General features: G+C 37.5%; 1 protein-coding gene across 2 annotated transcripts in view; it reads right to left on the bottom strand.

The window, feature by feature from the left end:
• Positions 1-1,055: 1,055 nt before the first annotated feature.
• The window catches only part of LOC115222531 (adaptin ear-binding coat-associated protein 1), a 51,687-nt gene continuing 34,969 nt past the window's right edge, over positions 1,056-17,773 (bottom strand). For both annotated transcript variants that reach the window (XM_036511578.1, XM_029792788.2), the window contains exons 6-8: positions 8,435-8,543; positions 3,699-4,069; positions 1,056-3,485 (exon numbers count right to left, since the gene is read on the bottom strand). In XM_036511578.1, the coding sequence (XP_036367471.1) occupies positions 3,449-3,485; positions 3,699-4,069; positions 8,435-8,543 (517 nt within the window). In that variant the 3' untranslated portion in view covers positions 1,056-3,448. The remainder of the gene's footprint in view (positions 3,486-3,698; positions 4,070-8,434; positions 8,544-17,773) is intronic.

Raw genomic sequence — 17,773 nt, 5'->3', positions numbered from 1 at the left:
GTATTATCTCATAACCTTCAGATTTCAATGATGTGATTGCCTATTTTAAGAATGACATTGTAGGGTAGGAGTGAGAAGCAAGAGTTGGTCAGTTTGAACATAAAAAAAGGTAAAATATTTGAGCCGGATATGACTGGTTTAATCTTTTAGCATTCAAATTATTCTGTCAAATTTAATGTTTATTTATTCACAATGTTTTGAACTAATCATACATTATCTCATAGCTTCGAGATTTCAATGATGTGATTGTTTATTTTTAGAATGACATTGTAGGGTAGGTGTGAGAGGCCAGATCTAGCCAGTTTGAACATAAAAAAAAAGTAGAATATCTGGGCTGGACATAGCCAGAGTATTTTGGCTAGATATGGCTGGTTTAACCCTTTAGCATTTAGCTTACTCTGTTAAATGTAATGCTTATTTATTCACATGGTTTTGAATAAATCATAGCTTATCTCAAAGCTTTGAGATTTCAATGATGTGATTGTTTATTTTTAGAATGACATTGCAGGCTAGGTGTGAGGAGCTACAGTTGGCCAGTTTGAACATAAAAAAAGGCTAAAATATTTGAGCTAGATATGGTTGGTTTAACTCTTTAACATTCAGATTTCTGTCAAGTGTAATGCTTATTTTATTCGCTTTGTTTTGAATAAATCATGGCTTATATCATAGCTTCGAGATTTCAATGATGTGATTGCTTATTTTAAGAATGACATTGTAGGGTAGATGTGAAAGGGTGGATTTAGCCATTTTGAACATAAGAAAGATAGAATATTTGGGCCAGATATGGTTGCTTTAAATGTTAAAGGGTTAAAAGTATTTTCAAACCATTCATTTACATCTTGCATTTTCAGTAATCACCAGGCTATAAAATGTGGAGATTCTTCAGACAGACAAATGCAAAAGAAAGTAGCTTATTCTTAGTTAAGAGTTCTTCTGACAATTGTCTCCTTAAAATATGACATCTGTCTTTTCTAAATGCATAAATTTTACTGATAAGTTCAAAACATAAACATAAAAATGAAAAAGATATAAAATAAATAGCTTTGAAAAATATATCTATAAGTCATAGGATTTATTAAAAAAGATGAGTAGAAAATGCAGTTAAATAATAACTGCCTTAATATTTAATGCAAAAAATATACAAATAGTAATATTGTTGCTGTAATTTCAACACCAATTTTTCCATGAAGCAATAAAAAAGTGGTAGCAGTAACAGCTGTCACACCTTGGTACAATAATGTAATCTAAGAATGTGGATTATAGTAAAGTATTAAGGATGACAAAAGAAGTTAACTAGCATATTCTTACTTATTGTTCACAACCTACGGCTGGTGTGATGAAAAGCTTTGAAACTTAAAATGCATGCTTAAATCATATGTGCTCACATTCAAGTATGCAGCTGAGCAGATATGAAGCAGGAAATGACATTTACACTTGTTTATTAACAAGCAATGATCTTTTTTTTTTACAAATACTCACACATATTTTTATATAATAGATATCTTATAATTTTGAGTTTATTTTCACAGTAGGACATTTCAGTATTACTTTAAGACTGATAAAATTAGAAGTAGAAAATAAAACAAAGGAAGAAAAATGTAAATATTAAAACAACAATGTGACCGATGAAAGATCTAATTCGTTTAGGTCGTTTTTAGCTAATCTATTATGAGTTATGTTATAAAACTGTATAAAAAAATAAAAATGTTTATTGAATTTTTAAAAAAAATATGTTCAGATCTAGAAAATATATTATTTTAATTTCATCCTAATTATGAATAATATGCTGTTATCTCAGAAATGATAATTACATTGTGACAAGTGAAGACTTGTATACTTGTTAATGTTGTTGGCTCTTTCAAATAAATTAAACGTTGTGCATCCTAATTCTTAGTTTAAAATGTTCCACACAATGCCTAACAGTCAAATTTTCAAATGTAACTAAGGGTTAAAAAAAATATAAAAGGATTATTATTGCTTAAACTTAGATAACTGAATGGCAATTTACAAGCATACAGATCTAGTTTAGAAGCATTCAGAGTTAGGTAAAATAAACTGCAATATTACAAATATGTGGACTTAAAATAAAATTTGACTACTACATTTGAATAACAAATTTATATCAATCATTAATAGATATTCAATTTAATTATCTCAGTTGAAGAACATTTTTCCATTATTCGGCAATTACAAATTAATCTATAAAATTAAGTAGATTTATTTTAATTTATAGGAGGTGTTTTAATGCTATTTCTCAGGTGGTTTCAGTGGTTTTCAGAATTAAATTTACTTTAAAATAATGTTTTGAAAACATCTTACAAATTTTGGCTCCAACATAAAAAAATTTGCTATATTTCTAAAGGCTTGTATATAAAGTTAGGAAACCAAGAAAGATAAACGAAAAGAAAATTTAGTTATGATTCAATTACTTTGAGAAAAGAATACACAAATTTTCAATAATTAAACAATATATAATAATACAAGCCTTATTTATTGCTGGACATTTTATTAATTATAAAAAAAAATACTCATTTTCAAAGAATAAAAAGAGTTTGCATACATAGGACTCTTTCTTTTTTTATTAAGTATTCAAGAAAAATAATAAAAGTTTTATAGGTACTTTCTGTTAAATTTTGGCAAACATTTTTAAAATCCATTTAAAGAGCTTGTGTGGTTTAGATATGTATTATATTTCATTAATAAATTCTTTACATAAATACATAACTAAAGCAAAATATTATAAAAGTATCAAGCTTCATAAAGTTTGAGTTCATTTGTACATATATGTATATATTTGTTTTGTTTATGTATGAACAGATGTGTGTGTGCATGTGTGTGTATGTATGTAAACTATGAATATAACCATTCTCAACAAATTATCAATCAGCAACTTCAATAATATCCTTTCATGAAATATTTATTTAAAAATCAACTGATTAATTGAAAATTTAACTGTAGTCAGAGAACATGTGCTCAATGAAAGAAGGAAAGGCTTGCTCTTTGAGGAAATGTTCTGCATAAATATTTAGAGCCAATTTAGTTCTGAATTGAAGCAATTAACCAATTTGCAATAGTATAGAATTAGACAGCTATTTTAGATTTTTACTAGCAAATATAGCTATATGGATCTAATGGTTCAATGGCTTAATACTGTAGATAAATTTAATTGTAATGTTTCATAATGAATCAAAATTTAAAACATTAAAAATGAAAATTACGTTTGAAATAAAATGGATAGTATTTAGAGCGGGAGGGAAAGGTAAAACAAAGGGTAGGGAGAGAAGATGATTGTGAAGAGATAAATAAAGAACTTTAACAAGATTTTAAAAATATTAACAAATAATTAATTGAAACACAATAATTTCCAATTAATATTTGTTGTTTTTATATAAAAACATAAGGTCGGTGAACAGCTCCAATCGTTATATCAATTAAGAGGAGGTCTTGTTCAAAACTGAACCCAATTGCTGGCAGAACTGTGTGAACTGGAAAACAAAACAGAATATTTATAATTACAGAAAGATTAATAAATGTACAAGTTTTTCTATAATAAAGTATGTTATTTAGCTAAAATATGTAAAATAAACACAAAAAAATATGCAATGCACATACATAAAAATCTACCAAACAACAATAATGTTTAAGGATTTAAATATTTTACACAAGACATATACTTGAAGTAACCAATTTTTACATACCTGGTAAAGTCACCCCAGCTAGAATCTACAAGTGTGTTATTACTTGCACCAGACGCATTATATAAAGGAGATATAATTTTATTAGATGAATCAGTTCTGCTGGTAGATGCATCTGTTGCAAATTTGTTGTTTGTGCCCAAATCGCACAACAAATCTTCAATGGCAGTTACTGATGATGGCTTATTATTTGGAATGTTTTCATGACTTCCTTGAATGGCTGTTGCTTTTGTATGATTTGTTGAGCTTGAAATTTGTTGGCTACCAGAGGAAGGCATTATTTTGATATTAGGACCTGGTGGAGGAGGAAGTAATCCTCCAGCAGTAGCAGGTCCTTTTGATCGTTGTTTCGTCCCACTTTCATTGCGCTTTACCTAAATCAAGAATAAAAGGATTATTCACAAATTTATTTTCACTTTAAACAAATATGCATGGAAAAAGAAAAGTCATCTAATCATAAATCATCATCATCATTATTATTGTTTAACGTCCGCCTTCCATGCTAGCATGGGTTGGACGATTTTGACTGAGGGCTGGCGAACCAGATGGCTGCACCAGGCTTCAATCTTGATCTGGCAGAGTTTCTACAGCTGGATGCCCTTCCTAATGCCAGCCACTCTGAGAGTGTAGTGGGTGATTTTTACGTGCCACTGGCACGGGGGCCAGTCAGGCGGTACTGGCAATGACCTCGCTCGAATCTTTTTACACGTGTCACTGGCACAGGTGCCAGTGAAGCGTCGCTGGTAACAATCACACTTGAATGGTGCCCTTGTACATGCCACGGGTACAAAAGCCAGTTGGCTGCTCTGGCAACAATCACACACGGATGGTGGGGTACGGAAGCCAGTTGGCTGCTCTGGCAATGATCACGCTCGGATGGTGATCTTATATAACCCAAATAACAAACAAGAAAAAGAAAGTTTGAAAATATAGCAATATATTTCATCTTTTACTTGTTTCAGTTATTGGACTGTGGCCATGCTGGAGCACTGCCTAGAAGGCTTTAATTAAACAAATGGACCCCAGTACTTTTTAAGTCTGCTATTTATTCTATTGGTTTCTTTTGCTAAACTGCAAAATCAGGGGATGTAAATAAACCAACACTGGTTGTTAAGAGGTGGTAGGGAACAAACACACACATACATGCATACACGTGTTTCTTGTGTGTGTTTTTATGTTTGTCCCCCACTAGTCTCTGCCCACCAAATCCACTCACAGGGCTTTGGCTGGCCCCAGATTAAAGTAGAGGAGACATACCCAAGGTGCTATGCACTGGAACAGAACCCAAAACCATGTTATGTACATACTAGCTAAGTTACCCAGCCTTGGACCAATGAAAATTAGATCACGTTGAAATGAAAGAATGATTTTTTTTTTGGAAGAAAATTATCCAGTAAGAAGAAAAATAGTTTCTGTAAAGGAAACAGAGCGGCTTAGAAAAATATTTCTTTCTTGCAAGTTACACAGTGTTAGGAAAAGCATCCAGCCATAGAAACCATGCCACAGATGACATTAGAGCCCAATGTGACCCTGCAGCTCACTAGTTCCCTGTCAAACCATCCATCCATCCATGCCAACAAAAGCAGATGTTAAATGATGATGAAAATGATATCATTTTAATGTACACACATAAAAAGGGGTGAAAATTATCACTGGGGAGAAAAAGTTTATTGGTGAGAATGTGTTAAAAAAAATATAATATTTATCTGTTACCTTTTACTTGTTTCAGTCATTAGACTTCAGCCAAGCTGGAGCATTGCTTTGAATGTGTGTGTGTGTGTGTGTGTGTGTACCAGCATGAGACACTATTTAGTTTGTTTTTTTTCTTTTAAGGTTGGTACTTATTATATCAATCTGTTATGCTGAACGGACATAAACAAACAATACTTGTTGTCAGGTAGTGGTGTGGTACAAACACACACACACACGCGGTGGGCTTCCTTTCAGTTTCCATCAACTGAATCCATTCAGAAGGCTTTGGTTGGCCCAGGACTATAGGAGAACACAGTGGAACTGAAACCAGGACAATGTGGTTGGGAAGCAAACTTCTTCCCATAAAGCCTTGCCTATATTCTTTCATTTGTTCCAGTCATTTGACTGCGACCATGCTGGAGCACTTGCATTTTTTTAAAGTCGAACAAATCAACCCCAAGACTTATTCTTTACAAGCTTAGTTCTTATTCTATCAGTCTCTTTTGCCAAATGCTAAGTTACGGGGATGTAAATACACCAACATCAGTTGTCAAGTGATGGTAGGGGGACAAGCACAGACACACAAACATGTACACACACACACACACATACACACATATAAATATATATATATATATATATGACAGGCTTCTACCAAATCCACTCACACAGCTTTGGTCAGCCGGAAGCTATAATAGAAGACACTTGCCCAAGGTTCCACACAGTGGGACTAAACACAGAACCATGTGGTTGGTGAGCAAGCTACTTACCACAGCCACTCCTACGCCTAAAACAAAATAGGAAGACAGGTGTAGGAACAACAAGCAGGTGTATTAGTTTAATGCTCAGGAAGAATGGAAAACTCTTTTACATTTCAAGCCTGCACTCTTTGACAGAAAGGATTAAGAGAAAAAAAAACGGAGAAAAAAAATGAGAAAAAAATGTGCAGAGTTCAACGGTCCACTTGTGTGTGTGTGGGTGTGTATATAAATGTGTGTGTATGTATGTATATGTCAGCATGGAACATGAAAATTAAATGAAGATAATGAGATACACATACATGCATGCACACTGAATGACTTGAGTGAGGTATTTAGGGTGAGTGCAGCTGTCCATGAAGGTTCAGTCCTCTCCTATTCATCATAGTCTAAAAATCCAGCAAGGATGAATTTAAGACTGGCTGCCCATGGGAACTCCAGTATGCTGATGATCTAGTCTTCATAGCTGAATCTATAGGGAGTTTACAGTAGAAATTTCAAGCCAAGGTATAAATGCCATATGCTGTACTTGATGTAAGCTATGGACACACAAGAGATGTAGTGGAATCACTGGCAGACTGTCCAAGAATGTACACTTTCCTATGTGACAGATGCACCAGAGCAGTACGTCCTATGAACATTTTGGAAATAGACTACCTTGAATGCCTGGATGGCTCACTAGATGTCGTTGATAGAATGATTTTATCTAGGTGATATAATCAGCAAGAGAGGAAGTTGCTTTGAAAGTGTAGTAGCCAGAGTGGTGGAAGCTGACTTCAGGACCCTGAGCCTCATGGAGGAGATAACAAAGGACTGACATGTCTAGCAGTATGTGGTCCTCACGAAGACATAGCCATTGCAGTGAAACTGACTTCTAGAAGTAGTGTGTGTATATATTATAAATATGTGCACCTCACCCAAATCTCCTCCACTCTAATTTCTCCCACAGCAGCTTCCCATCTTTTGATGCTACATTTTCTCATCCATTTATACTGTTCTCTACACTTACACAATAAACTGATCTTTCCCATCCCCACACTGGGCCAGCAAATTCTATCCCCATGCACTATGACCAAATCTCTTTTCTGCTTCTACTGTAGATAGGGAGCATGTGGTTTAGTGATTAGAGTGTTGGACTCCAATCTTCAACCCTACTTGATTCTTAGACATTACCCACCCTTTCTATTTCACCTATTTCTTGTACCACCTCCTCACATCCACTCCTAGTTTCTCTGTCCCCATTCACTTCCACTCACCTCATACCTTGACACCTCATCACCAATATTTATCTCTTTACAGTTACTACTGATTCATTTTTCACTCTCCTAAATATGAATAGCCATGTAGCCACCCTACAAGAACCTGCACTGTCCCACCACCATCTCTCAAACCTTAACCCTCATCTGCTAGCATAAATCCCTGTTCCTGAAGTTTTATAAGCTCGTGAGCTGCATAGTGACCCCACTACTGCCGATGGCAGAAGAAAAGCACCCAGTACACACTGTAAAGTAGTTGGCATTAGAAAGAGCATCCAGTTATAGAAACTATACCAAAACGAACACTGGTGTATGATACAGACCTTCGATCCACCTGATCCTGGTCAAACCATCGAACCCATGCCAGCAAGGAACATGGATATTAAATGATGATGATGGTATAAATATACATATAGGCATAGCAGTGGCTGTGTGGTAAAATGCTTGCTTCCCAACCACTTGATTCCAGGTTCAGTCCCACAATCACACAAGCATACACACACTCTCTTATTGGCATGGTTAACATAGTTATTTTGATGATCGATAATTCACAGAAATAACAGAGATCTCAGAATTCCACTGACATTTTATGTTTTTACTATCCTCCTTACATATAATATTTGGCAGGTACCAAACCAAAGAAATTACTGTTATTACCATAAAAATTTTAAATAATCAACAAACATATTTATTATATCTATTAATTATCAGGTTTACTACCTGAATTTGGAAAAAATGTAATATCTTATATGTAATAATTCATTAATTTACTGGGTTATGAAATTCTTGTTTGGCATATTATATGAAAATTTTCGTGTCTGATTTCAGTTCTCTTTTTGAAAAGCATTCACAGCTAAAGAGGTGGATAATTGAGGTTATCACTTCATTTATCACTCACTCTCTTACTGACATGTGCAAAAGATAATATAAGCAAAACATTTTGCTTGCTAAGTGATTACAAACACTACGTTACATTGATCAGATTAAAACATACTTAGCATTAAAAAAAAAAAAGAAGTTTTTAGCAACTTACACCAATATTTAATTTCATAGTTTGCCCTTCTTTTAGACTGAGGTCAAGTTTTGGGGCACTAGTTAAATCTTTGGACATTTTCTCCATCTCTTGTTCTTGTTTTAACCATCTGAATGTGCAGAATTAAAAAAAGCCACAATAAACGTAAATTTTCAAAATGAAGAGAAAAAATATCTAAAATGTATTAAATATACATATTTTGTTTTTACAAGAACTATGAAGTAAGAACTACATAATAACATGAAAGCATAATGCTTATTTCAATAAAATATACAAGTGTATATAACCCTTGTTCTTTTAAAAAGATCTAAACGAACAATAAAATAAATGTAATAATGAAAATTATGAAGGAGATTCCCAGGTTCAATAATTCATATGAATGATAGATAAATGTACATCTAGGTAATTCCAGTTGAATTATAACACCCACCTGGAAAAAAAAAACACAAAAAAACAAACAAGATAGTACAGCTATAAAAGAAAAGTTAAATGTATGTTAATCATGTCATTATAGTACTAGGTGGCCTCCCCTGTTTGTTGTACTATTAGACATAAGTCTTGTTTTGAGGCCATCCTCCAGTTAGTAGCAAGTACTTTGTTAAAATATGGAATAAAATCTGAGAATGGTAGATGTTAAATAAATCTTTATTTTATTTCAATTTATTCAACATTTTATCATAAAAAATTTCCTCTGCCATGAACATTTGGATACTAACCTCGGTGATACACATACTGTTGAACAGCGGCTACACTGGCAGAAAACACTTCAAAACTTTATTGCATTGCTACCAGTTGAAGGACAAGATTACAAGCTGAATCTCTTAATCAATTATGTATCACTTAAATTGATTGAAAATATTGCTGATGTGTCTATATATGATGCTGCTATTAATGTTCTGCCAGCTATATGCATCAAACCAAAAAATGTGAAAGATGAAAAGTGGAACGACTTTTGGGAGGTGACTGCAGATTTAACAGGGTGCCAGGGATTCTTTCCCATCCCAGTTATGAAAAAGCCAGACATTTTAATGTGGTGTGAAGGAAAGAAAGTTGTAAAGCTAGTTAATGGTTCCTCATGAAGATAACATGGACGTCGCTCGGGCTTAAAAGATTGACCATTATGTAAACCTTCTCAAGGAATGTGAAGACACAGGCTGGAAAGCAGAGCATTTTCCAATCAAAGTCGGATGTAGAGGGCTTGTTGGACACAGTGTGAGACAACTGTTGTTATCATCGATATCCAAACTACAGTGGAGAAGGCTAGCCACTGGATTTGGTTAAAAAGAGACGATGAGCGATGGCTAGAAGAATATTGAGCTTTATTTGATAACCAGTTGATCTAGCAAGTAGGACCTCATATCAGTGAGGGGGCCTGGTGCACATTGATGCCATCAAGAGGTAGGCCCCGAAATGGCACGCGTTCTCTCCTGATGACCCCATACACTTGCTGGCTTCCGGTATGCAGAGTTCTCAACTGGTAGCACTTGCATGAGCAAGTTGTTTGCAAGATATTTAAAAACATTAAAGCTCTTAAGCAAATGATTGCAACTTTAAAGCAGTAATTGCTGAGCAATACTAGGATGACTATATATGGAATATCTTTTGTTAATTGCCTTTCTTACTTGCAGGTCAGACAATGTTTACTTGAAAATAAATCACTAGATCTACAGATTGCATATACTCTGGAAATAGCTGCAAAATATTCTGTATCTTTTACTCTCAGTTAATGCAGCCAATGTTGAAGCTCCGAAGACTCAGCAGGAAAATTATTCTTGTATGCACCTATATCACCACTCATCAGTTGCAGCTGTTACCCCAAATTTTACTTCTGTGAGTCAAAGTAACATCCATGATCAAAATATCCTACAAAGATATTATGTAATGATTGTGATAAAAAGAGATATTACACCAAGACATGCCAATCTCAATCTACATCTTCAGTGGTATTCACAACAGATCCACACTCTCTGCTGCTTCACCTCATTGTATGTCATGTTCTGTTATGGATATCCAAGGAAATCCAAAGCATAAGAAGACACAAGAAACTTGGAAAGCTCCCTTAAGGGACTAGTAAACAGACACAAGTGACAGGTAAATCCTATAGACGGTTACATCTCAATGTCATCTACCTCTTTAACGTCTAAGGTTAGTGGAGTTTCAAGTTAGTGCAGAATTTTCAAATGATTATGACTGTCTTACATTCACTGTCATCCCCAATTTTCGTTTTAATGTCATCCTGGGATAAAACTTCCTTATGCATTACTCTGCTACGGAGACACTATTTTGTGGGACTAAGCTTACTCTGACAGTCTGTGGCCTCACTACTGCTTCTGTCCCACCATCTTTTCATCATCCTCATCATTGTCATCATTTAACGTCAGCTTTCCATGCTAGGCTCCAATCTGATCTGGCAAAGATTCTACAGCTGGATGCCCTTCCTGATGCCAACCACTCTGAGAGTGTAGTGGGTACTTTTCATGTGCCACTGGTGCGAGGGCCAGTCAGGCAGTATTGGCATCAACCACACTTAAATGGTGCTTTTTACATGCCACCGGCATGGGAGCCAGTTAGGCAGCAGTGGCAACAACCACGCTCAAATGGTACTTTTTACGTGCCACTGACACAGGACCAGTCAGGTGGCACTGGCATCAACCACATTCAAATGGTGCTTTTTACGTGCCACTGGCATGGATACCAATCAGGCAGTAGTCATTGGCCATGAGGTTATGGTCTCACTTGGCTTGTCGGGTCTTCTCAAGCACAGCATATCTCCAAAGGTCTTGATCATCTGTCATCACCTTTGTGAGGCCCAATGTTCAAAGGTCATGCTTTACCTCATCCCAGGTCTTCTTGGGTCTACCTCTTCTACAGGTTCCATCTACTGCTAGGGTGTGACACTTTTTCACACGGCTGTCCTCATCCATTCGCAACACATGACCATACCAGTGCAGTTGACTCTCTTGCACACCACATCTAATGCTTCTTATGTCCAACTTTTCTCTCAAGGTACTTACGCTTTGTTGTGTATGCACACTGACATTACACATCCAGTGGAGCACACTAGCTTCATTCCTGGCAAGCTTACGTATGTCCTCAGCAGTCACGGCCCATGTTTCACTGCCATGTAGCATGGCTGTTCACACACATGCGTCATACAGTTTACCTTTCACTCTGAGTGAGAAGCCCTTTGTCACCAGCAGAGGTAGGAGCTCTCTGAACATAGCCCAGGCTATTCTTATTCTAGCGGCTACTGTCAGAGCAACCAGTTCTGCTATTGACTTGGTCACCTAGGTAATGGGAGCTATCAATTCCTTCTACTTTTTCCCCCTGGCATGTGACGGAAGCTGTTTTCTGCATATTTTCAGTGTTTAGTGCCCCTAAGCATTTGCCACACACAAAAACTATCTTCCCAGTTAACCTTCCTTTGATATTGCTGCACCTCTTATGTGTCCATATCTTACACCGGATACATCTTATGGAGTTTCCACCTATGCCTTTTCTACAGATCGAGCAGGGCCATCTACCTGAAGGGATTTGTGAATTGTCTGCCTTCCTACTTATTAAGACTTTGGTTTTTGCTAGATTGACTCTAAGGCCCTTCAATTCTAGACCTTGATTCCACACCTGAAACTTCTCCTCTAGTTCTTATAGTGACTCAGCTATTAGAACAAGGTCATTAGTATAAAGAAGCTCTCAGGGACAACCTGTCTTGAATTCCTGTTATTGCCTAGTGGACTATGATGAATAAGATAGGGCTAAGGACTGATCCTTGGTAGATCCCTACCCCTACCCGGAATTCTTCACTATGCTCATTACCAACCCTCACCTTACTGACAGCAACCTTGTACATGGCTTGTACAGCTCTCACTAACCACTCATCTATCCCTAGTTTCCGCATTGACCACCAGATTAGTGATCAAGGGACCTTGTCAAAGGCTTTCTCCATATCAATGAAAGCCAGGTACAGAGGTTTATCTTTGGCTAGGTATTTCTTCTGGGTATTTCTGTTTGATAATCTCATAACTGACTGCAAATTCAAGACATTCTTTGAATGATCAAAAATTTGTAAACTCTGAGCTAAGACATTTACTAAAGGATGGTATTATTGAGCCAAGTAAGTCTCCTTGGAAGGTTGAGATGTTGGTTACACCTAGTGATAACCATAAGAAATGCTTGATCATTGATTATTCTCAGACAATAAACTGCTATACATTGCTAGATACCCACCTTCTATCAAATATTGAAAATGGTCCTGGAGGTGGCACCATATAATGCCTTCAGTAGACTGGACCTATGATGTGCTTACCATGAAGTGAAAGCTGGTCATTGCTGGTACTAATTCGTAGATTCCTTTTGGAATTACTAACAATGTTGGTAACCGTCAACATATAATTGATGACATGATTGAAAAAGGACTCACACCCACCTTTGTATATACTGACAATGTAATTATTTGTGGACATAACCAGAAAGTCCATTATCACAACTTGAGGAATTTCTAGATGTGGTTAGCAAATACAATCATACTTTAAACAAAGAAGTGCTTACTTTCTTCTAAATGTATTAACCTGTTTTGCTACGCAATCAAGTAGTCAAGTAGGTTAATAACAGGATTAATTAGACTAGATCCAGAATATAAGGGACCATGACCCAATCTTCTTTAACCCAAAGACTGACATCTATGAAGTGAGTAATGGCCTCATTAGTACTATGCAGATTGGATTTTGAATTTTCTGGAAAATTCCATCCTTTAATTACTACTAAATGCTTTCCCCTCTCCTTTTCAGCATTGCAAGTTTTTCAGAGTCTAAAGGTCATTGCCAAATTTGCTGTGAAAGCTTATTGATCCTGGTGTGCCATTGCTGCCACCAAATGTTTGCGGTGAGCTGGCAAAAACGTGAGCATGGGCAAAATGCTTAGCGGTATTTCGTCTGCCGTTACGTTCTGAGTTCAAATTCCGCTGAAGTTGACTTTGCCTTTCATCCTTTCAAGGTCGATAAATTAAGTACCATTTACGCACTGGGGTTGATATAATCGACTTAATCCGTCTGTCTGTCCTTGTTTGTCTCCTCTGTGTTTAGCCCCTAGTGGGTAGTAAAAAAAAAAAAAATAGTGACTTTCTATACAAGAACACTTTCAGTTCATGAGCAGAAACATTCTTTTGTGAAAAGAGAAGCCTATACCATTGTGGAATGTCTAAAGAAGTTGAGACACTATCTACTTGGCCACCATTTCCAGTTGGTACCAGTTCAGAAATCACTTGCTTCTAAGCATGAAAATAGATGGAGTGGTAAAATAAAGAATGAGAAAATCGTTGATATATATAGAATTCACTTGTTTTCAATATAACATAATGTATAAGGTCAGGAAAGGACAATGTGGGTGATGACACTCTGTCCCAGAAGATAGGCTATAATGTTGGATATGGATGTACTTCATGGACTCCATAAGGATTTGTGCCAGCCTGACATCACACAGATGCTTCATTTTGTGCATGCCAGAAATAAATCTATATATATAAAAGTGAAGTTGTGTGAGTGTCTGTCTCCTACGATTTAGATTCCTAACTACTCCCACATTTTGCGGTGCAGTTTAACCAAAACTGGGTATCTTATAGTCGTGATTCATATCGAGCCCTTCTGGGTATTAGCGCGCGTCTACGATGAGTCTACGATTTAAAAAATAATTTAACATAATTTTTTTCCCTTTAAAGCATATTTTTTGGGGTTCTTCCAATTTTTTCGTGTGTCGATGGCGGCGGAGTTGGCGTCCATGCTCACACCTGCAACCTGTGTTTGCTTCTCCCCCTTCTTCCCTCCCTCGTGAAGCTGTGGGGGAGGGAGTGTAAGGAAATCAACATCGTAAAGCGTTGTCAAGGAGACCAGCGTTCTTTTAGAACAACGACTTCATGGCTTGAAGACACCAAAACAGAAATGGCTAAGAAAGCCCGAAAACAAATTCTACAAAATCGGGAAACACGCCACACAGGGAAGGTTTCCCATGCAAATAATTTGCACAACCGAATGTTTTAGTTGTTGCACAACCGAATGTTTTAGTTGTTGCACAACTTTTACTTAAAAAATATTATCCAAACACAAACTTTTGAAGGCAATATTGTATGGCGATGGTACTTGTGAAATATGGTAATGGATTTAGTAGCCAAAAGGAGAGAGCAGAGGCATAGTATAGTGGTGGTGGAGGCGGTGGTAGTGGCAGCGGTGGTGGCGGTGGTGCTGGTAGTGGTGATGGTGGTCGTGGTCGTGGTGGTCGTCGTGTTTGTGGTGGTGGTGGTGTTGTTGTTGTTGTTGGTGGTGGTGGTCGTGGTGGTGGTGATGATGGTGGTGGTCGTGGTGGTCTTCGTGATGGTGGTGGCGATGGTGATGGTCATGGGCGTAGTGGTGGTGGTGGTCATGGTGGTAGTGGTGATGGTGGTGGTGGTGGCTGAAGCTGTCATCTGGGTTCTTCCAATTTTTTCGTGTCGGTGGCGGCGTTGGCGTTCATGCTCGCACCTGCACCTGTGTAGCTCCTCCCCTTCTTCCCTCCTTCGTGAAGCTGTGGGGAAGGCAAGGGTAGGGATCAACGTCGTAAAGCGTTGTCAAGGAGACCAGCGTTCTTTTAGAACAACGACTTCATGGCTTGAAGTCGCCAAAACAGAATCGCTAAAAAAGCTGAAACAGATCCACAAAAACGGCAAAAACCGCGCCACAGAGGGCAGGTCCCGTGTGCAAACAATTTGCACAACTGAATGTTTAGGTTGTTGCACAAATCTTTATATATAAAAGTGAAGTGTGTGTCTGTCTCCTACGATTTAGATTCCTAACTACTCCACATTTTGCGGTGGCAGTTTAACCAAAACCGGGTATCTATAGTCGTGATTCATATCGAGCCCTTCTGGGTATTAGCACATGTCTTATGAGTCTACGATTTAAAAAAAAATTTACCATCATTTTTTCCATTTTAATGCATTTTTCGCTATTAAATAAGGGAAGTAACTCTCTAAAAATGTCTACGATGAGTCAACGATTAAAAAGATTTAAAAAAAAATTACCATAATTTTTTATTCCATTTTAATGCATTTTTTGCTATAACTCTCTAAAAATCTTATATAGTTATTTCCCTTACAAACTCGAGCAACGCTGGGCGATACTGCTAGTATTCTATAGAAGAGAGTCAAAAGAATGATCTCTATATGCTCCACATGTGCTGAGATAAAGCCAACGTTTTATAATTCAATACCTGCTCATGTGATAACGGTTACTCAGGCCTTTGAATGACTAGACTTTGATTTGAAAAGACCTTCCCATCTAACTACAAAAACTGATTTTTGTTGACCATTGTCAGCATGAATTTTTAAGATTCCCTTTTGCTTCCAATGAGCAGATATGACCACCAGAACTATTATAAAGTGCTTATCAAAACTCTTCTCAATTGGAGGATTTCCATATTGAAGGATTCACGCATCAGCTAGTAGCAGGCCTACTTCTTAGAATCCAGAAGGGAATGGATAAATAGAACAATATAATGAAATAATTTGGTGAACAATATCACTGGCTCTGAAATTAAAACGACTGAAACCCTCAGAATGGGAACTTGTTCTTCCAGGTGCACTCCTTTCAATCCATTCTCATCTCTTAATTTCAACAAATTGCACTCCTGATGAACATCTTTTTAAGTATCAGCATAAATCTCTAAGTGAGCAGCCCATCCTGTCATGACTCTCTTCCCTGGGTAACAAAGTGTTCCTGAAATGTCCCAACCGTCAGAGTAAATATATTCCATTAGTAAAGGAAGTAGAACTCTTCAAATTCCCTGATGGTAGGCAGCGTACTGTATCATTAAACCACCTTGTACTTTGTGGTAATGTCTATTCTAATCTTGTGCCTAAACCAGAAGTAACTGAGTCTCCAAAACAAATGATGCCTCAAAACACACCTGGGTTCAATATTTCTACACCTATAAATACTTTAGATGCTCCTTCTGAATCAGACTATAAGTGACAAGTACTCTAGTCATATTAAATACACTCCTTTGTACTTTTAGTATTGCTTCAGTGTTTGTTTAACTTAGCTGTATGTGACAGCAGTCACGTGATGTAGTTCAATTTAGAGAATGAAATATGGCCAATCATTTTAGAACAGCGATAATCTGCCCAATTTTCAAGAAAGGGAGCCGCGAAGACCCGCTTAACTACCGACCGGTTTCCCTTACATCAATAATCAGCAAGATGTTCGAAACCATCCTTAAGAAAAGTATGATGCTCCACCTCCTAAACACAGCCTCTATCTCTGATTCCCAACACGGCTTCGTGCCGAAGAGATCATGCTTGACCAACTTACTAGTAATGGAAGAATTGGTGACGTGCATCCTCGATGATAGTGATGCTGTTGACATCGTTTTATTGGACTTTGCCAAAGCTTTTGACTCGGTAAACCACCGCCTATTACTTGTCAAGCTTCAAGCATATAGTTTCCATCCGGATATTGTACGATGGGTTGGTGCCTTCCTCTCAGATCGCTCCTTCCAAGTCCAAGTTAATGGTTCGCGGTCCAACGTCTCCAGTGCGAGCAGTGGCGTGCCTCAAGGTTCAGTGCTTGGGCCCTTGTTGTTCTTAGTCTTCATAAATGACTTGCCCGACGACCTCACACAACACACCCTTCTATTTGCCGACGATATCAAACTGGTCGCTCCTCGCGGTAATATAGAGGATCTTCGTCGATGCCTCCACCAAATTTGGAAGTGGTCTAACGATTGGGACCTGTGTCTGAACGTGTCAAAGTGCTGTCATCTGCCTGTCAGCTCTACTCCTGCAACTCAACTTGATTTCGAGCCAGGTCGTCTGCTGCTGGAGAGGACCGATCAGGTAAAGGACCTGGGTATCTTGGTGGATTCCTCCTTTTCGCCTTTGGCCCAGTGCGTCCATGCTGCCAACAAAGCAAGCGGAATTCTGTTCTTGATTCGACGGTCATTCGGAATGCTCACAGCAGCCATATTCCTACCACTCTATGTCACGCTGGTGAGACCCATATTGGAGTATGGGATTCAAGCCTCTTCTCCTTATCTCCTCAAAGACATACAGCATCTCGAAAGAGTCCAGAAGCTGGCTACCCGCATGGTTCATGGTCTCAAAAATTTGTCCTACGAAGAAAGGCTGAGGACGCTCAACCTTTATTCTCTTGAAAAACGCCGCCGCCGTGATGATCTCATTCTCGCCCACAACATCATAAGCAGAAAGTGTAACCTCTCGAAAGAGCTGTTCTTCACTCCTGCTCCAGAGCGTCGGCTGCGGGGTCATTCCGAAAAGCTCTATCTGCGACGATTTCATCTCAATCGAAGGAGAGG

The sequence above is a fragment of the Octopus sinensis genome, linkage group LG20, assembly GCF_006345805.1.
Source record: "Octopus sinensis linkage group LG20, ASM634580v1, whole genome shotgun sequence".
NCBI classification, from domain to species: Eukaryota; Metazoa; Mollusca; class Cephalopoda; order Octopoda; family Octopodidae; genus Octopus; species Octopus sinensis.
This window is presented reverse-complemented; position numbering and strand designations above follow the sequence as displayed.